This window comes from Arvicanthis niloticus, chromosome 4 (assembly GCF_011762505.2).
Source record: "Arvicanthis niloticus isolate mArvNil1 chromosome 4, mArvNil1.pat.X, whole genome shotgun sequence".
Lineage (NCBI taxonomy): Eukaryota > Metazoa > Chordata > Mammalia > Rodentia > Muridae > Arvicanthis > Arvicanthis niloticus.
Window position 1 is genome coordinate 71,777,288 of NC_047661.1, and position 20,328 is coordinate 71,797,615.

The 20,328-nt window shown below is 40.4% G+C and overlaps 1 protein-coding gene across 1 annotated transcript; it reads left to right on the forward strand.

The window, feature by feature from the left end:
- Positions 1–1,899: 1,899 nt before the first annotated feature.
- On the forward strand, positions 1,900–4,351 carry Tchhl1 (trichohyalin like 1). Its single transcript, XM_034501447.2, has 2 exons — positions 1,900–2,054; positions 2,580–4,351. The coding sequence occupies exons 1-2, from the start codon at positions 1,914–1,916 to the stop codon at positions 4,323–4,325; spliced, it is 1,887 nt and encodes a 628-aa protein (XP_034357338.1). The 5' UTR covers positions 1,900–1,913; the 3' UTR covers positions 4,326–4,351.
- Positions 4,352–20,328: the final 15,977 nt, after the last annotated feature.

Here is a 20,328-nt window from a genome sequence, read left to right on the forward strand (position 1 = left end):
CTGTATAGATAGAATGTTAACTAGTCAAAACCAAACTGATCTCATGCTAATGTTAACTTTTGGTAGCAGTGTTTCATTGTGAGGAGGGGTGCTGAGAAACTGCTTGATGATACAAACTACCAAGGGGAATTTCCCCCCACCCCTTAGTTAACTTGTACTTACCTTGCCAGGAAACTCAGAACAATGGTTTTGTTAAATAACAACTCCTCCTTTAGCCTCTGCTGCCTTCCCCAACTTCCCATCCTCATCTTTTCATTGACTTCCTCTTTGTTTGCCCTTTACTCTTGTTTCTATGGATCTATCTGCTTCTTATGTCCTTTGAAAAAGAGGCAAAGATGTCTCAAAATACACACCATTCTCTTTTAAAGCACCTAAAAAGATGAAAGAATTGCGTATTTCTAAAAAGAGCCCAAAACTGTATGGTAATAAAAACATTCTTCCCAATGAGCATCTTAGATTCATTTTTGTCCTACCTCAGCTTCTGTAACTCCCCGTCCCCATTACAGAAAAAAGGCAGCAATGTAGATGCTCATGTCTGATATCCTATGATAAAGATGCCTTTTAAAAGCAGATGTCAGTCATATTCTAAAAATAGCATCGTCTTGTGGAAGCAAGGTTTTGTATATCCAACAATAGATTGCTTTTTTCTAACTTGGCCTTTGGTAAAGGAGAGCAGAACATGAAAACAGCTGAATCAACCAGTTTCTTCAAACTTGTCCCATGATTAAGCAGGGCTTCATTTTAAACACATGATTGACACCCCTTCCTCAAGGTTAGGTCAAACAGAGGCCAGACTCCATGCAGAGGGAGGAATCAGATGACTTCAGAGGTCCCTGCCAACCTTGTGATTTGTCAACCAGAAATATAATTATGTCCTGGGGTTAAGAACAGAAAGACTAGAAGAAAACAAGTCTCTTTTGCCACCCTGAAGCCCTGGAAATACTTCAAAATTGTAAGCTACAAAAATCAGTACGTGGAAAAGAGATCTTTCCTCTTCTTTCTAATGAATCTGATAAGGCTTAACTGAAGCAACCTAAAGAAGGAATCATCACAGGGAGAACTGAAGGCAGAGAAGGACGGGGACTGGGTTTGGTGGTGATGAATCAGATCATTACACCCAGAGGGTGTCTCCTTCTAACTAAGCAATTAGAGACTCAATAAAAAGGTCCCAGTGCCTGAGTGGCTCACAGCCCGCTGTCCCACACTGCCCCACATTCCGCTTGCTCTCACTCCTGAACAAGGTAAGTCTCATACACTCGAGCATGCCTGGGCTCTGCTGCTGCTACTTGCCTTGCTTATTATACATGAGACTTGCGGAAACTGTGTCGGTGGCTCAGAGAAAAGCCAATTCCTTTTCAGAATGTTATGCTGGGAGTCCTGCCATCCAAGGGGCAGTCTTTCAAAGAATATAAAGTCCATACCATAAATTCTACTTAATAAGGCATGGGACTCAGATTTATATTAAGATGGAAAGATAGATTAATTTAAATGCTGACTAATGAGGTAGGGTCAGGACTTTTACTATCACTGAGTTCTCTGGAACAATGTCATTTGGTCAAAATGTGTTACAAAAGGGTTGATTTTTCTGAACATGACCTCTCTTTGTTCCAAAAACTTTATGAACTTGATAGCTACACGCTCTTTCTTAGCAGACGAGGCTAGACTGAGCCAAGGTGTAAAGAAAAAGGATGGACACTCTCAGAGGGTTTCAGAGGTTTAACCCCTGCCCCTCAGCTGGCTTCATTTGTGTGTGTCAATACTTAGTTTTGAATTATTTTCTTTTCCTCTGCTCTTGACATAAAGTGTTTCTACCACACATGAGTGTTGCTGTTTATCACAGCACAGAATAAGGTGTCTGTTCTAATACCTATCAGCCCCTATTCTTTCTTGCAGCCTCTTCTGAGTTTGTAAAGATGTCCAGGTTTTGGCAAAGTATCATCTGTGTCGTTGAGATATTCCACAAATATGCCCTTGAGGATGGCGACAACCAGGCAACACTCACCCGCAGAGAGCTGAGACAGCTCCTTGAGGGAGAAATTGGAGACTTCCTTCAGGTGAGGATCTCATTCTTCTCTCTCCCCTCCTCCCCCGCCTATTTGCCACTTTGTAACCCAAGCAGAATGATCACAAAGCTATCTGGCCTTTGCACTTGGCTACCCAGCTCTCTGCTTTCATTGACCTTTGAACAGGTTTTTTTTTTTTTTTTTTTTTTTTTTTTTTTTTTTTCTTTTTAGTCTCAGCTGCCTCTTCTGTGCAGGTGCTTAGTCAGTCATACAAAGAAAGGGAGGTTTCCATTGTGCAACTGTTGCTTCATGGAGGCAGACCTCTGCACAGAGTCACAACCCTATTATGCTTCTAGCTCAGCACACACGTGATGTAATTGCTAGTAGTGCTTGGCTTAGTGCTGAGATAAGAAGATGGATCCAGAACTGACGAGTTCTCATTGTTTAAGGATATTTTACTGTTAAAAGGAGTAAGGTTAAATAAATTTTTAAAAAACGATTCTCGGGAGACATGAAGATATTCAGAACACATGACCCCCTGTGAATAAACTTTGTTTTCTTTGTGTTTGCATGCAGCCACATGTCTTTCATGCTGTGGAGAGAAAACTGAACCTTCTGGATCTTGGCAGAGATGGTACCATCAGTTTTGAGGAATTTCTTCTTGCAATCTTCAGCATATTGAATCCCTCTTATTTTGCCATAAATTCAGAACCAAGACTGATGTCTAAATCAGAGAAGATGGATGCTGTAGATTTTGGAGCAATCACTGGAGGCACTCAGCGGGTAGTAGGGATCGGGCCAACTCAAGAAAGGCTCATACTTCCATTAGAAATGGCATCATCAGATCAGATCAGCAATGAAGAAGGTGAGGCAGGTGACGAGCCTAGAGCGAGCCCTTGGGAAGACATTAAGGCCCATAGCCTGCCAAGAAATGTGTCTGAGCCAAATGACTCTGAGAACCAACAGCCAAAAGAAGATGCTCAGGAAGTCGTGCAAAACATACCAGCAACAGAATATGATGGAGTCCAATTTAAGAGAAATACAACAGTAGAAGTATCCAAACAGAGCACCAGTCCAACACAGGAGATCCCAAGAGAAAGAAGTAATCCATCCAGGAGGCAAAGTGACACCAAGATAAGTGACCAAATGACACAGAGTCCAACTGAAGATGGGGAACAGGCTTCTACAACACAAGATCCAGTTCTTCAGAAAGAAGACAAAGCCACTGAGTCAGTGCCCACTGATTTGCCAGTAGTAGCTGCTACCGGGAAATCATCTCAGACACAGGAATTTTTTGAGGCTACGGATGATACTAGACTATCGGAGACTCAAGAAGCTGGGAAGGATGCTGGCAGAATACCACCTGACACCACAAATTTAGAGGAGCCCAAGGCTGACGCTAGAGCATCTGAGAGCCACAGATTACCAGCACAAGAAAGAGAGCATGAAACAGGCGACCAGTCTGTCCAAAGCCAGAGCAGAAATGTTTCTAAAACATTTAGTAGAGGTGAATGGGAAGAGGAGCAGAAAGCAACCAGATCCCCAGCATCAGAAGCTGAAACACACGATGAGAAGTGTCAAGAATTTCCAAGGTCGAGGAGAGAAAATGATGCCGAAAAGGGCTCTGCTGTGCTAGATCCAAGCTCTGAAGAAGGAAATCAGAATCTCCCTGAAATTAAGGAAGAATCTATCTCAGGAAAGGAGACAAGACACAGTGAGGAAGATACAGTAGATGCATTTGCAGTCAACAAAAACAGCCCTACGGCTGAAAAAACACTGGGAACAAGAGAAAGGTCCCAGGAGCTGGCACCACTTGAGAAGCAATCTCAAGGAAAGGAGCATAAGGCCATCACGACTCATGACAAGCCAGTCAGGAAGGAGGACCACAATGAGGGAGAAGATCCTGAGGTATCAGTTACACAGAGTGATGAGGGCTTTTATGAAACTCCCAACAGCCTGGCTCAGGAGGTAGGTAAGAGCAGCTCAGAGACAGCTGTACCAGGGGATTCACAGAGTCAGGAAGACCACCATGGAGATGCTAAACAAGAAAGTTACAGTAACAACCCAGATCCTCTGAAGCAGGGAGCACCAGGTGAGAGCAGCAGAGAGCAGGAGGAGGTAGTGCTGTCAATCCAAGAAGATGGACAGCTCCCAGAGGAACAGAATCAGTCTGCCAGAGAGAAGCATGATGGTCTGAGTTCAAGGACCAAAAGAGGCCCAGGGGCAGGTGTGGCGCCCAGTGAAGGTGGGGAGGTACAGGAGGCCACAGCAGCAAGTGAACATAGAAAATCCCTAGAGGCAGAGGGTTCAGAGGCCCAGTGAGTCTACTGAATGTTGATCTATTTGGCTTGATGGGAACTTTGGATTCAAGTTGATAATTAAATAACTTGATGATCAATTACTTTTGTTGGCTCATTTCTTCCTTTGTTCTCCATCTTACTTGGAACCACTGAACAGAAACAAACACAATCAGTTAATTGTGGGTTTTGTTTTTTTGTTTTCTTCTGAATACTATAACTAGAGAATGATGCACTTGATCTTAGCAATGGCCCAGGAAGAGTTATCATGTTTTCTGAAGTCCCTTTCTCTTGGCATTCTGCCCTAATTTTTTTTTTAAATTTTTTATATCTCTTAGAATATTTTAGAAAATTTAAAATTCAACAATATGCCTTCTCCACCTCTTTCCACTTCTGTCTCTTTCTGGGTTTTTGTTTTGTTTGTTTGTTTTTGTTTTTTGGAGAGGAGGGAGGTAAGGATGTCATAAGAATATATGGAGATCAGATAGAGATAGGATATGTTCTTTAATTGTTCTCCTTATTTTGGGAGGTCAAGGGCTCTGACTGAACCTGGAATTCATCAGTTCAGCTAGACTGTCTGGCCAGCAGTCCCCAGGGATCCTCCTATCCCTGTTCCTTATTTACTGGGATTACAGGTAAGCCGCCAGCTCTGGCTTTGCACATGGGTACTGGGGGTCTGAGCTCTAGTCCTCATGCTTGTATGGCAAGCACTGTCATAACTGAGCAGGCTTCCAGTTCCCAGTTCTTCACATTCTACTTTCAAACATAAAGATTACCCTTACCTGATAAAAATAATCTTGAATAACCAAATGACAAGAGATAACACCCCTCCCCCCCCACACACACAGACACACACACACAAGAGCATAAGCCTATCAGCAATTTTATCAAAATAAATTTATGAGAGAGACTAGACTGATGGCCCATAGCCACTTGCTACAGTTTAGATCTGGAATGTCCCAATGTCCCTCCAAGTGCCACATTGTAAAAGCTTGGTACCCGGCCTATGATACTATTTGAAAGTAATGGAAGCTTCAGGAGATAGGACCTAATGGGAGATCATATGTGCCTGAAAAATCACTCTTCAAGGAGATATGGGACTCAGGTCTCCCTTCTCTTTGCCTTTCAGTTCCTATTCCGAGAGCACTTTGCCCTGATGTAGGCGCTCACCTCGATGTATTGCCGTGCATAGGCCCAGAGGCAAAGTGCCATCTGGTCATGTACTGATACTTTGAAAATTATGAGCCAAAAGAAACCTTTTCCATAAGTCGTTTGTTACAATAATTAAAAGTAGACTCACACATATGAATGAAATCTTCATGGAAAAGCATATTAAAATAATTTTATTATTTAAAAATTTTTTTATGTATATGCATCTGTATGTGTCTGTTACATGTGTGAGGGTACTCTTGAAGACCAGAAGAAGATGTTGAGGGCTTGGAACTGGAGTTACAAGTGGTTGTAGGCCACACACTATGGGTGCTGGGAACAAAACAGCCAGTACTTTTAACTAGTGAACAAGTTTCTTGCTTTTTCTTTTAACTTATTGGTTTAGTAAAAGTAATTTTCTTACTTGTTTTTAATACCTTAGCAGTAAGGTTGAAAGTGTGGGAAAACAGAAACTATCAAATTGAGTGAGTAGGAGTATAAGTTAGTGCTATCTTCTAGGAAAGCAATTACAGTGGCATGTACCATTGTATTTAAACATGTATTTAAACATTTTCAGGTAGCAGCACAAAGAAATAACTGGGGTTTTAGATTAAAATTTTTCTACAAAGATACTCTACTCCATAGTATATTAAAAAATAGCGATGTACAGATGTAACCTAAATGCTAATCATTGTGGAAATGGCTAACTAATTTGTGTTTTCTAGATACTGTGAAATGATAGAAACTCAGACATTATGAGGAGGTTTTATTTTGATAATAAGGAAGGATTATACATATTCCTAAATGTAATACAAACACACACACACACACATACACACACACACACACACACACACACACACACACACACACACACACGTATTCCTCTCTATTGTTTTGGGTACCATGTCAAGAAATATATCACATATGTATGTATTATGTTTATTTATATATGTATTACCTAGCACCCTCCACCTGACACATCTAAGTACCTATAACCTCCATGGCTTTGGACATTGCAGCAGGAAATGACAACCACCTATCCACAAATGTTCTCTTTATGCTCTTCCTCCATGTCCCTTGTGAATCTATCACCTCCAGTTTCCAAGACTGTGGGCCCTTTTCTTTCTTAGCTTTCTCCTTTATGGTCCTCTCCATGTGTGTTATTAGCCCAGCACTCACATTATGTAGTTCACAACTGTCTGTAACTCCAGCCCCAGAAGGTCCAATGACTCTGGCCTCCTCAGGTCTGGTAACTCAGGTGCATATCCACATGCAGATACAGACATCTATATATGACTGAAAAGAAATCTTAAAAAAAAAAAAAAAGAAGAAGATGGTAGTGCGAGATACTAGGTGTGTTGTTAAGGCTATAACTGAAACTGGGGCAAATAAGAACTCTTTACCTTGGCGCTTATAGTGTAGTAAGGGAAGGGAGAGTCAAACAATAGTAGAAAGAGAAATAAACAAGAGACCTCCAGATGGCATAGTAACAAGGAGGAGGGGCATGGGGCCGGTGAGGAGGGAGATGTCAGAAGCACAACTTTAACCCTTTGACCCTTTGAGGTTCCTCCTACCCAACAGATCTAATCTACCTACAGTTCACAGTTCTCACTTATGTTTCTACTTTTAACTTTCCCCTGAGTTCTAATTATGGGTGTGCTTGCTGTAGCATCCCTCTCAGTGCATAAAGTCTTTTATGGCAAGATTTACAATGTGAGCATCTTACTCTACTTCCTGACCCTAGAGTTTGACCTCAGATATCTATTATGGTTGCAGTAGGTGTTTGTTGAGCAAGCAAATGAGTGGCTGCATCATTTCAACATTGTCTTTGCTAGGCTCCCACTGCATCCATTTCCATCCAATCACTCTTGAATTTTGCAAGAGACTGTCTTTGTCTTTTTATCTCTCTCTATTTAAGAACTCTCAGCGACAACTTATACTTTCCCATGTGCCACATCAAGCCTAAATTGACCAGACTCCCTCTATTATATCCCCCTAATTACAATTGAGCACGACTTCCTGCAGAAATCTTTCTGAGAACATCAGCTTGCTCATCTAATTATCTCTAACCACTACTTTGATTCTATCCTACTAAGTTTATAGGGACATTAATGAGATTGAATGCATTTAAGCATATTTATCAAACACTGGTTCTATGCCAGGCACTGTGGTAGATATGGGCATGCTCAAATGAATAAGAAGGTCTTGGTCCTCACTCTCATAAAGGATGCAAGCCCTGCATGAGACGATTGGAAAGTCCTGCAGAGAGCCAACCAGAAGTTAGCAATAATGCTACTTCCTCTCTACCTTGTCATTAAAGCCCTGGACTAAGTCATACTTCTTTTAATAATCTCACACTGATCCACTCGAATACTTACTGTATAATATTTCTTATTAATTGTTCTCTAAATATTATTTCCACAGCCACACAGACTATAAGCACTGGAGAAAACAAATCATTGTTCTACTTTAACACCTCAAGTGTCCCCAGACTTAGCTTCCTTAACTTCTCTTATAACAGTACCACCTGTATAAATGTCATCTAATCTGTGGGGCGGTGGAATCGTGTCAACAAACAAAAACTTGGTAAGGTCGAGTGGATTCAGAAACCCCAGTACTCTCATACCTGAGGATGGTAGGAGTTTCGTCTACTCCCAACCAGGTTCCTGTCCTGGAACATGTAACCACAACACCCCATGGAGAGGACTGTGACAATCAGTCATGTAAGGGCAGCGCCCAAAACTCCTCGACATGTGGACGATGTATCACCAACATCTCAGATCAAGCCAACAGAAAGCGTCTGCTTTTAGACACCAACCCACCCTAAAAATCTATATAACCCCTGTCCACAAGAATAAAACATACATGAGTTATTTAATCAAAGACCATCTGTCTTATAGAGCTGTAACACTTTGGGGAAGAGAATTCTCTCCCAAAGCTTTCAAAGCTGGAACCTGCTCAAGCCCACTACAGTCACTTCCCAATCTGTGGCCCTGGCCTTGGAACTCATAGCCACCTCCTGTGCTTTGCCCACTGCTAGAGTTCCACCGCACCTCACCAACTGGGGAGCAGCAGTGGCTGGGGAAAAGATCCTGCAGTTTGCCTTAATCTGACTCCCCCTTGGCTTCAAAGAGCACAACTTTTTGGCTGCTCTGGCAGTGCCAGAACCCCACAGATCTCCACAGATAGCATCCAGTACAAAGACTGGCACTAATCCACATGGTGATCTCTGTTTCTGGGAGAAACAGAGATAGTAACTAGAATAGACAAAAATGCTTACAGAATTCAGCAACGGGATTTGAAACTTTTCAAAAAAATATTTAAAAAAAAACAGAAAATGGAAAAATGCATTTAAAATACATGAAAAATCAAAACACTAGTGAAAATTTATTCAGTCCTATTAGATAGAGATCAGATGAATGCAAATCAAACCGCAGAAACCTAGTCAACCCAACACATGTCTGAAAGTAGCCATGGTAATATCATGTGGGAGCAGAGATGAAAAGCAACTAGAATTCTCATCCTGTAAATGAGAGTATAAACATACAATAATCCGTTGAACATATATGTGGCAATAACTACTGTATGGCAAGTCACATGCTTACACAATTCTACTGCAGAAATGGACTCATCCCCAAATGCTTTTAACCCAAGCACTCAGGAAATGGAGATAGGGGATTATGAGTTCAGCCTGGGCAACATAGCAAGAGTCTATCTCAAAAAAACAAAAAATAAAATCATACCAGCATAGTTTACAACAGCTCAAAAGAGAAAACAATCCAAAGGTCCACCAACTGAAAAAATAAAATTATGTTTGTTATATACGTACAGTGAATGGCTGTACAACAATGAAACCATAAGGATTAAACCTGTGCACATTAACAGACTTTCACAAGCACGATGCTGAATGAAATAGAACCAGTCACAAAACCCTTCATGCTGAATGACTACATTTGCATGAAGTTTACAGTGAGAGGAAACACTAAGATGTAGTGCTAGAAATAAGGATAACGCCATCACTAGGAAGCAGGGACAGGGTAGAATGTATGCAGTACGGGGACTTAATGGATATTAGATGGCATTCTATTTGTTAATCTGGGTGGTGATAACATGAGAGTGTCAACTTTGTGATAATTCATTAAAGTGTATACTTGTGATTTGTGTATTATACTTTAATAAGAATATTTGCTTAAATAAATGATATATGTGAGATTGCCCAGCAAACCATGTGGCATTTCTGTAGCATTTAAAGTACATGACTCCCACCAGCTATTATACTAATGCAGAATAAAAATTCACAGATCCTTCCCTCAAAATGTCTGGATGCAAGTATCTAAGAACAGAGTAAATGAGGAATAAACTAGTGACAAGGAACACAGACTCTGGATCCAGGCTGAGCCCAGGGTAGAATCCGTTGTAGGTATGTCTAGATGCAGTGTGTCCTTGGGCAACTCCCTTACCCTTTCTGTGCTTTATTTTGTGCATCTGTTTAAAAATGTTGCATAAAGGAGATGAAGAGATATCTCAGTGGTTAAGAACACTTGTTCCTTGTAGAGGCCCACATGGTGACTCACATCTGTAACTTCTGTTCCAGAGAACCCAAAGCCCTCTTCTGACTTTTAAGGGCACCACACCAGCCATACACAGGGTGCACATGCATACATGCAGGCAAAACATTCATACACATAAAATAAAATAGATGAAAAAAGGTGAAAAATTCAAGTTCACTAAGTAACCCTGAACATTACCTAAGGAACCTGTTTTTAGGGATGACTAAACTTCTTTTCATGTCAGCTGAAAGATAATATAAATTCTAGAGAAGTTTGGTAACTTCTCATGGTCACTTAGGGTTTTGTGGGAAGAGCCAAGACTTGTCCACAGGCTGCCTAACCTCCAGTCCATCTCCTTCAGTTTTTTAGATTTGCCTCCCTAGGCAGGGGATACTCCAGCATATTCCTTCATTGCTTCATTGCTGCTGGACATTCAGTTTCTGAGTCCATACATCTAAATGGAAGATTACTCTAATGGCAAAGGGTACTACTGCCTTTCCTTCCAGCCCAGTTTTCCTCAGGAGAGATTATGCAGTCAGCAACAGCACTAATGACTCCTGGGATTTTGACAAGTCTGTTGAAGATGCCAATGTCCTGAATACTACCCCCTGATCAAAGCCTCCAAGAGAGCAGGTGGTGGCCAGTTTCCCCGAGCTCATCAGCACCACCTCATAATTACACCTAATACCTCTTCTGCTTACCCCACTGATCCTCATAAAAGTTTACGCCACTTGGAGTGGAGTCATTCCTGATGTTCTTACTCACAAGTGCAGGAAGTTGGGGAGTCTAATAGACAGAAATGTGACCTTGCCCATCTCCCTGAAGAAATGTGGCTGTTGTCTACCCAGGAAAGAAGACTGCTATAGCATCTTCAGTTTCATGGCATCTTGCCTGACACCTGTTTCTCTGGATTTGGGAATATAAAAATCAACTCCCCAACACAACACCTAGAGAACCAGCACACAATATTCTCACCAAACACCGTAATGTGACCCTGCTGGGACAACCATTTTTATAGGCATTTGTATGGGACATATCCTAAATTACATCCAGAGCTGGAATTCTGTTTTGTTTTGTATGACAGGGCCTTGTTATGTATGCTAGGATGGCCCTAAACTCATCAATAGCCCAGAGTATTATAGACTTTCAGTCCTCTTGCCTCGTCATCCTGAGTGCTGGTATTACATGTGCTACCAAGCCAGTTTGGAGTTAAATCTTAATGCAGCCATAAGAGGCTGCATTATATTGATTATATTGATCTGCATGTTTCAGAATTGCCATCCTGTATTACATATTAAAGTCACATCCTCAGTTTTTATGCTCATTGAATAAAACTCAATTAAGCCAACAATATTCAGGACACATGACAATAACCACTGCCTTAGATGGCAAAGCACCGTTGAGATTCACCTTTATGATGTTCTATATGAGATATTCTATTTCAAATTTCAATATTAAACATTCTTCTTTCTCCACAAAAAGGATTAAGGTTCTAATACTTTCTGATCTTGTGACCAAAGGGATGCTCCTGTTTTCTCCTGTAAACTGATGCCTGAAATCTCTGACTCAAGACTGGGTGCAAGGACAGCAATTACTTTTATTCTTGGGTTGGTCAATTCAACTCTGTATTACTTCCAATTCTTTTTAATTTTACTGTTCTTCTGTTGGAGTGTCTTATAGCACTTATACACTGTTTTTACCTGCCTCTGTGCTCGCATTAATGCCATGTACTTTACATAGTTAGAGAAAGTGCACTTAAGGGGTATAGGAATGAACAAGTATCAGAACCTCAATGCAGACACAGCTGAGCATGGCATTGATAAGCAGTTCAAAATATTAAGGTGGTTAAACTCACCTATTTTTCTGTTCAGTTGATAATACTGTGAGTCTACCAGTGGGTGTTTAGATTGAAAAAAATAAACATCACAGGGAGAACTTTTTTCTCCTGAGCTATGTCCTCATGCAGAAAATAGAAAATGCACAGATTTAAAGAACAGTTCTATAGAGTGCCAGATGGAAATACACACTAGGGCAAATAAAAGAATGAGAAGAAAGGAAGCCAGTCAGAGACAGCAGAGTGTTCAATGTATGTGTGTGTGCATGCATGTTATGTGTGTGTGTGTGTGTTGACACTTGCAGCAGATGAGGAAGGAAACCTTGTAATAGTTCCAAAAGAGAACACATTCCATCAAAGGGAACAGCATGTGCTAAGGCTCTAAGGACATGTTGCTAGCATCTTCAAGACAAGTTTCATGCCAAGAACTGGATAAGCAATGACAGAGGCAGTAGAAGATGAGGTCAGAGACTACCAAGACTCCTCCAAGTGACACATTGTTTTGCTTTGAATATTGCTTGACTGCATCCCCAGAAGCTCATGTGCTGAAGCATTGATCCTCATTGTCAGTATAAGAGGTAATAAAGACTTTTAGGGGAGGGAGAGTGAGTGTGCAGGAATGAGATGAACGGAAGCATCACATTGGTTACTTTTCTATTGTTGTGACCAAACACCATGACCAAGAAAACTTACAGAAGAAAGCATTTAATCTGGCTTATGGTCTCAGTGGTTTAAAGTCCATGTTGACAGTGCAAGAAACATCTGAGAGCTCTCAACTTAATCATCTACAACCATAAGCAGAAGGGGGAGGCTCATACTGGAAATCACAAAATTTTTAGAACCTCAAAGTCCACCTCCAGTGATACACTTCTCTAACAAGGCCACACCTCCGAAGTCTTCCCAAACAGTTCCAACAACTAGAGACCAAGAATTCAAATATATGGGCCTATAGGAGACATTTTCCTGTAAATTGCCAGCCTTATTAAGAAATTACTGAAGTTCTTACAGGACCAAGCTACTTCCTATGAGAGCAGGGCTTAATAAGGACCAGTACAAAGAACTCCGAGTAGTCTTTTATCCTGTGAAGGGAACTTTAAGGTAAACTGAGCCCTCCAGGTTAATATGAAGGGGTAATATAGAAAGGATGAAGTCAGGCTTGGGGACATTCTTATTCTGGTTGTCAGTATGGTCTTGATCATCCCTCACTGTCAGGCATGTGATATACCTCAATATCTATCAAGAAGATCTCTCCCCTGTATGAGCAGAGCATAAGGCCCATAAGAGCTTCTATTCCCTTTGCAGAGTAAAGCAAGACATATCTGTTTCCAGTGTTCTTTTGATGTTATCTTCTCTTATAGAAAATAAAATTTTAATTAAAAGAATAAAAAAGATAAAAACAAAGAAATCCAGGATGTTCTTGAAGGACTGGAACCAGAAGAAGGGGAAGAGGAGACAGGAAAAGGAAAGACAGAGAGAGAGAGAGAGAGAGAGAGAGAGAGAGAGAGAGAGAGAGAGAGAGAGAGAGAGAGAGAGAGAGGAAAGTTTCAAGTGTTGACAGAGGGAAAAGATGGAAGGAAAGCAGAAAAAAGAATAGACAGAAGAAATAAGAAAATGAGAGAATGAGAAAGGAAAAGCAAGAAGGACACCAGGAATTAGATCCCAGAACTCAAAGATGATGTCCTCAGCATCAGAGGCAGCTGTGACTGTGACCTTGTGCAAAATCAGAGACAGTGGATCAGTACTGCCAATGACTGATTTACCACGACAGTAGGAAGGTGTCACAGTTCCTTTTAAACAGAATATTGTTCAAAGACCTATAATTGTATTACTTTATTAATTATGCCAATGAAAGTTCTTCCCTTTAGGCACCCCACCCCAGGGTCACACATGGTTGGGAGCCAGGCTCCTCTCTGCCTCCCTCAGTAGCAGAAAACATTTCAGCCCATGCCTAGAACATAACAATGTGGTTGTCTGTTAGAGTCATTGCTCTGATGGAGAGAAGAGTCCCGAGAGGCTGGGAGGTTGAATAAATTTGAGGACTCACTGATAGGTAAAACGTACTTTATTTACTCCAAATGAGGGCTGCTATGTAGGCAGCTACCAGCAAGCACACACAGGCATGACACACAGTGGGGTGTAGGGGGTGGAGGAGGGTGTATGCAGGCCACATGGTGATAGGCAGACAGGCCTACTGATAAACAACCAGGCTGGCAAACACAAAGGCAAAGTCTCAGGCCTCTGATCATAAGGCCATATTTATATAGAATCACATAAAAGTGACACTTCATAAAAAAGTTGTTATATAGCAGATGACATCACTATTTATTTTATGGTTTCCCAAACATCAGTTGTTAGCCATTTTGTGCTGATTCCTAGTCCCAAGCTGCCTGATGCCAGCTGTGTTTTAGTTGACTCATACCAGATATCCTTATGGGTGCCATGAATTGGCCCTTATGGCTTTCTCTTGCCAACAGTAGCAAATTTATAAATAATAAAGTATTGTTGAGTATATAACATTAGAACTAACTCTTTACAGAGGCCGTTTTCATTGTTTTAACAAACAATGTACTTGATGAATTCTGAGAAAATTGCCTGCCCAGTGCAATAGAGCTGCTCAGGAGGGAAACCAGTTCATGTTTTCATACCAAACACCAGAAGAAAATTGCAGGTATCTTTTCTAGACACAAAGTTGGAGCTTATAGAAGCAGCCATAAAATAAGCAATCAAGCAAGCAAAATTGGTGGCCAAAAGATTTAAGATCCAGGTCTATGTAACTTTGGGAATTCCAAGCTCCCAGCCTCAGTGTTCCTACATAAGGAATGGAGATGAAACAGGTTACTTGTGGGGAAATCTCAGAATCAGCATGTCAAGCAAAAGTTATCAAGCTCCTCAGAAATGAATCTGCAGCATTCACTTCAATGATTTTATAGTCCTTACCAACCCATCGCATCTAACAAGGCCACTAACTAATGGTCAAAGTAACATTGGAGGAATAGCTATCTCTAAAAACACCTAAAATTTCTGCAACAAGACTGAGTGGAAATTCTTATTGCATAAATGATTCTATGGTAGTGCATCACCTGGACATAGATAGTTCTATTAGAAAATGAAGTATAACTTATAGAGACATTATGACTGAAATAGTGTATGTGTATACATGTGTTCATGGGGGTTCATATATGTGTGGATGTGTAGGTATATCTGCATGTGAAGACCAGAGATCAACACTGAATGTCATTTCTCAGGATCCAGTCACATTGTGTTACGACAGGGGTTTTCATTGGCATGGGGCTCACTGATCAGACTAGGCTGGCTTGTAAGCCTCTGGGAACTGTCTCTGCCTCCCCAGAACTGAAATTGCACCACCACGCTGTTTAGGGAACGTGTTTTGTTTTTATGTGGGTTCTGGAATTTTTTTCTTCAACACAGAGTTTTACTGTGTATATCTGACAGACCAATCACTCTTGGTGTAAAGTAGACTTACCTCAAACTCAAAGAGATCTGCCTGCCTCTGCCTCCCAAATTCTGGAATTAAAGGTTGCACTACCATGTTGGGTGTAGCTCTGGATATCTTAAGAGAGTAAGCACTTTTCTGACTGAGTTATTTCCATAGCTCTGTAACAATTTTTAATAATAAAATAAAAATCTACTTTCTGGGCTCATGATAAAATCATTAGAACCAAATAGGAAAGGCTCCTTTATTGGCTACTCTGCTATTTCTATGATAAAATATCATGAGCAAGACAACTTATAGAAAGAAGGTTTCACTTGAGCTTACAGTCCCAGAGGAATAAGAATCCATCATCGGCATCATGGCTGGGAAGCATGGTGGCTAGAACAGTAAACTGAGAACTAAAATCAAGAAAAAAAAATTTAGATGTCCTAGAATTAAATAACAATCAAAAGACTACAAGTTAAAAACATAAGTGATAAAATGTAGGCAATGCTAACTAAGAGACATTTATGATAGCTCTGTGTACCCATATCACAAACTCATAGAGAGATCAAGTATATCGCTTAATGATGTACTGTAAGGCCTCAGAAAAACAAGAACAGTCCACGTGCAAAACTACTAGGAAAGAACTAAACATGAGGGGAGGGGCTATGGAGCTGAACAGAGAGTTTTCAAATGGCTAAGAAACATTTTTAAAAGTGTTCAACATCATTAGTCATTGTAGGAACGCAAATTAAAACTACTGTGGATTCCACCTCATCCTAGTCAGAATGGTTACCATAAAGGAAAAAATGGCAACAGATGTTGAGAATGTGCGGAGAGTGTAAATTGGTACTGACACTGTGAAAGACAGTATGGAGGGTTCTGAAAGCTAAAATTAGAACTGCCATGTGAGATAGTTGTATCACTGCTTGTCATATACCCAAAAGACTCCATATCCTACCACAGAGACACTTGCATAACATGTCCACTACTGTTCTATTGACAATTACTAGGAAATGGAATCAGCCGAGGTCAGCTGACTGATGGATAATGAAAATGTGGTACTTATGTGGCGAGTTTTACTCAGCAGTATGTAACAGTGAAGTTAGGAAGTTTGCAAGAAAATGAACAGGGGCCAGATTTCAGCTTCCATGCTCGTGCTTTCAGAAAGTGATGTGTAAACTTGATGTGGAATGCACCACCATGCCTAGCTTTTAAAATGAAAATTCCAGGGTCAGGAATAGAGTTCTTCTCTGCTTTACTTGAGGCTTGCTCCATAGCAGGGACTTCAATGCCCGGTACTGTAACCCTGCTCAAAAAACTGAGGCTGAAGAGTCGGGAGTCCTGCCGTGAGGAGCATTCTACAGGTGTTTGGCTAAATGGACATACATAGTGTCCATGTTGATACCAATAGGCTAGTGCTATTCTCAGCCTTGGTCAGAGAAGCTGCTTTTTGCAATGGCTGATGACTAATACCAAGACTCAGAACAAGTCAAACTAGCTTCCAGTGTCTTCTAGCTCAGTGCTTAGCTCTCTCTTTGGTCATCCATGGCTCCTGGTTGTTAGGGTCTGTGTCTGAACATCTTGTGATTCCTGATGTCTCTCTGGGGATTTTAGTTTATCATTTTGTAGTGGTTTGGTTTTTGTTTGTTTGTTTGTTTGTTTGTTTGTTTTGTCTTGCTGTACGCTGTCCTTGATTCTCATATCTTGTCCCTATTTGCTTTTGTTTAGGGCTAACAACAGTTTTATTCAAGTATACTAGGCCTTCATAACTCAGAGTACCAGCAAAATGAGTTCATTGAAATGACTTACTGTCCTACCTTTGTGATGCAGTGGTTGAAGGATTTTTCTGTTTTTCCAGAATGATTTGCACTCTATGAGAAAAATATAAGAAAGAAAACAGTCTTGTAATCGTGGTTTACTTTTCCTTCATTTACATTATCTTATCTAGAAATATAAGTGCCATCAATGTGCAGGACCCTTCACACTGAGTTTTATAGTGTAAGCACTAATTTACATTTTTACCAGCTGTGTCTGAGGGTACCACACTTGAGCCAGTATTTGTTGTCATCTTTTTCTTGATGATAACCAACACCAGTTGGAAGCAGGCGGGAGAAAGTCTTGTACAGGAGGCCATGTGAGTATGTCTCAGGCCCACAGGATTTCTGGGAAAACAAAGAAAATAGATACACAAATTAATAGAGACGCAAAAAATACAATGTTGCTTCTTAGGACAGCTGAAGAACTGTCTTAAAGAGTATCAAAAGTTTAGTAATATGGAGTTTTCACACTTTATTTTTAACTAAAAGTCTGAGATGTGGTAACAAGTACTTACTGAGTAAAAAATACCCTACAATTAAAAGTTCTTATGTACTCTTAGAGCTTGATTTATATATGTGTGTGTCTGTATCATATATATGTGTGTATATATATATGACTTCCTTTGACAAGTGCTCAGTTAAACTACTTATGATAAGGGGACAAACAAAACAAAACAAGGAGCCCTCGACAAACTGGTTAAGAACAGCAACCACCTAGTGGCAACCAATTTAATGGAGGACTGTGAGATTCCTTATATCTGCATTGTAACACATTAGCAAAGAAAGAGCTTCCAAGGGGAAGCTATGATTCTAGTGTAGCATGTTTGAGCAACATGAAAAGTGATGCCTGTGAGCTTAAAATCTCTTGGCTTTCACGGAAAGGACTTGGATACTCAAATCCTTCTCCTTGAAATAAAGTGCTGTTCTGTTAGAGGCTCTGCCTAGGGAACACCTGATGAACTCTGCCAAAACCTAGCTTTGACAGCAGAAGGTAAACTGAGACAGGCAGCTGATGAGGGGTCAGTGCTGAGAGCAGCTGATGGGGTGGATCCAGATACCTATAGAGGCTGTTGTCTATGGCAGCCAGCGGTTTGAGAAGAGAGAAAATTCACACACACACACACACACACACACACACACACACACACACACACAAAGTGGCCAAAAAAAGCAGAGTTTGATAACTTCATACATACAAATACATACATACATATATTGATACATACATGCATGTATACGTGCATACATTCTTACATATATATATGCATACATACATGCATATGGACCTATAGGCATACATATACACATTCACACATAAAATGGTTAGAACAAAGTTCCAGCAAGCAGGCTCCAAGCATTTTACACATACGCACAGATACATATATACACATAGTTGGTGGACAGAGCAAGCTCCAACACACACCCAGACAAGATTTACATATATACGCACATACACAGAGTTGATGGGTGGAAGGAAGAGGGTTCCAACCCCCATCACCTGAACCTTACATATATACATACATACACAGAGTTGATGGGTGGAAGGAAGAGGGTTCCAACCCCCATCACCTGAACCTTACATATATACATACATACACAGAGTGATGGATGGAAGGAAGAGGGTTCCAACCCCCATACTTTATTTTTTCTTCTGAGCTTATATATCCCAGCAAAGTATTTCAAGCAGTGTAAAATTACACTGTGATTATGTTTAGTTTTCTCCTAGTGAATGCTCATGAAAAGGCAGTGTGTTCCCCTCAAAACAAGAGATAGCATTATGTAGTACAGGAAAAGAAAACAACGGACTCACGTACATTCCTAACTAAGCAACTTGTTATAGATTAACAAAGTGTGAGCAAGCAAGGGAGTTTTCTCAGCCAGTTTCTCTTACTGGCAGGCAGCAATTTGCAGTTACAAAGGAAAGGAGTATTTTATTATTTATTTTTAAAAGTAATCTTGTAAGAATCCTAAAAGAATCACAAATCTAAACTTTTATATAAAAATCAATAATATCTACCTTAAAGCCTCATAATGTATATCTACTCATCAGCAATTATTAATAAATCACATCAGGAATCTGAAAGGCAAAAATAGGTGTAAGAATCAATCATCGCCAGTCCAGCCTTGGCATTGTTCTTGTTCCCTGACCACAAAAGGTCCCTAGCTTAACCAATAAGAGTGTGCCTTTGTGAATTTCATATTTTTCCCTAAGATTTTCTACATCAGAACCAGTAATAAAAACATCTCAACCTAGCTTCTTTACCACTTTTATATTTCCAAATATTTTCTAAAGATGGTAGTCATTGTTGACAATCTATATCATGAGTTCGGAGTCAACCTGATATCATAAGGAATTTCAGGGTACCCTGGACTACAGAATTAAATTCTGTCACACAAGAAGAGATAGGAGGACTGGAGAGATGGCTCAGCACCTTAAGAGCACTGATTGCTCTTCCAGAGGTCCTGAGTTCAACTCCCAGCAACCACATGATAGCTCACAACCATCTATAAAAGGGATCTGATGCCCTCTTGTGGAGTGTCTGAAAACAGCTACAGTGTACTCATATACATAAAATAAATAATAATTCTAAAAAAAAAAAAAAGAAGGAATAGGAAGGGAAGGAGAAGGAAGAAGAGGAGAAGAAGAGAGAAAACTAATATAATACTAACACAAATAAACTAAATCTTATTTGGGCAGAAAATTATAGAAATCATACAGCTTTAGGAGACATAAAATAATCTAAATACTGCTGGAAAATGAACATATAGGCAAGACTCGTCAGGAAAAATTTGAGAGAAATAGCTAAGAAAGGGCTTATTCTGTTACACATTAAAAAGATCACAAGGTAAAATCGTTAATACACTATGGTATGTAATAACAAGAATGAAAGAGAAAGGCCAGTGTGACACAGTAAAAATGTCAGATTATACCCACACCTAGAACTCACGAATAGATGTTCTAAAATCAAGATGCAAAACTTTGGGAGATGTTTGTGTGAGAAAGAAATGGAAGTAGAGATCTTGAGGGTGGCTGGCTTGTCTTAGTTGATAATGAGAGTAACAGACAACCGAGCGTAGAAAATGAAGGAAATTTCGGAGATAACGGACAAGAATGAAGGCTGGGGAGATGGAAGAATAGTGTGGGCTCAGAACATGTCGGCATGCCCATAATGAAGGTGCTGGCAAGATTGGATTGGGGTACGCGTGGTGCGATGGGGTAGAGAGGACCTGAATGA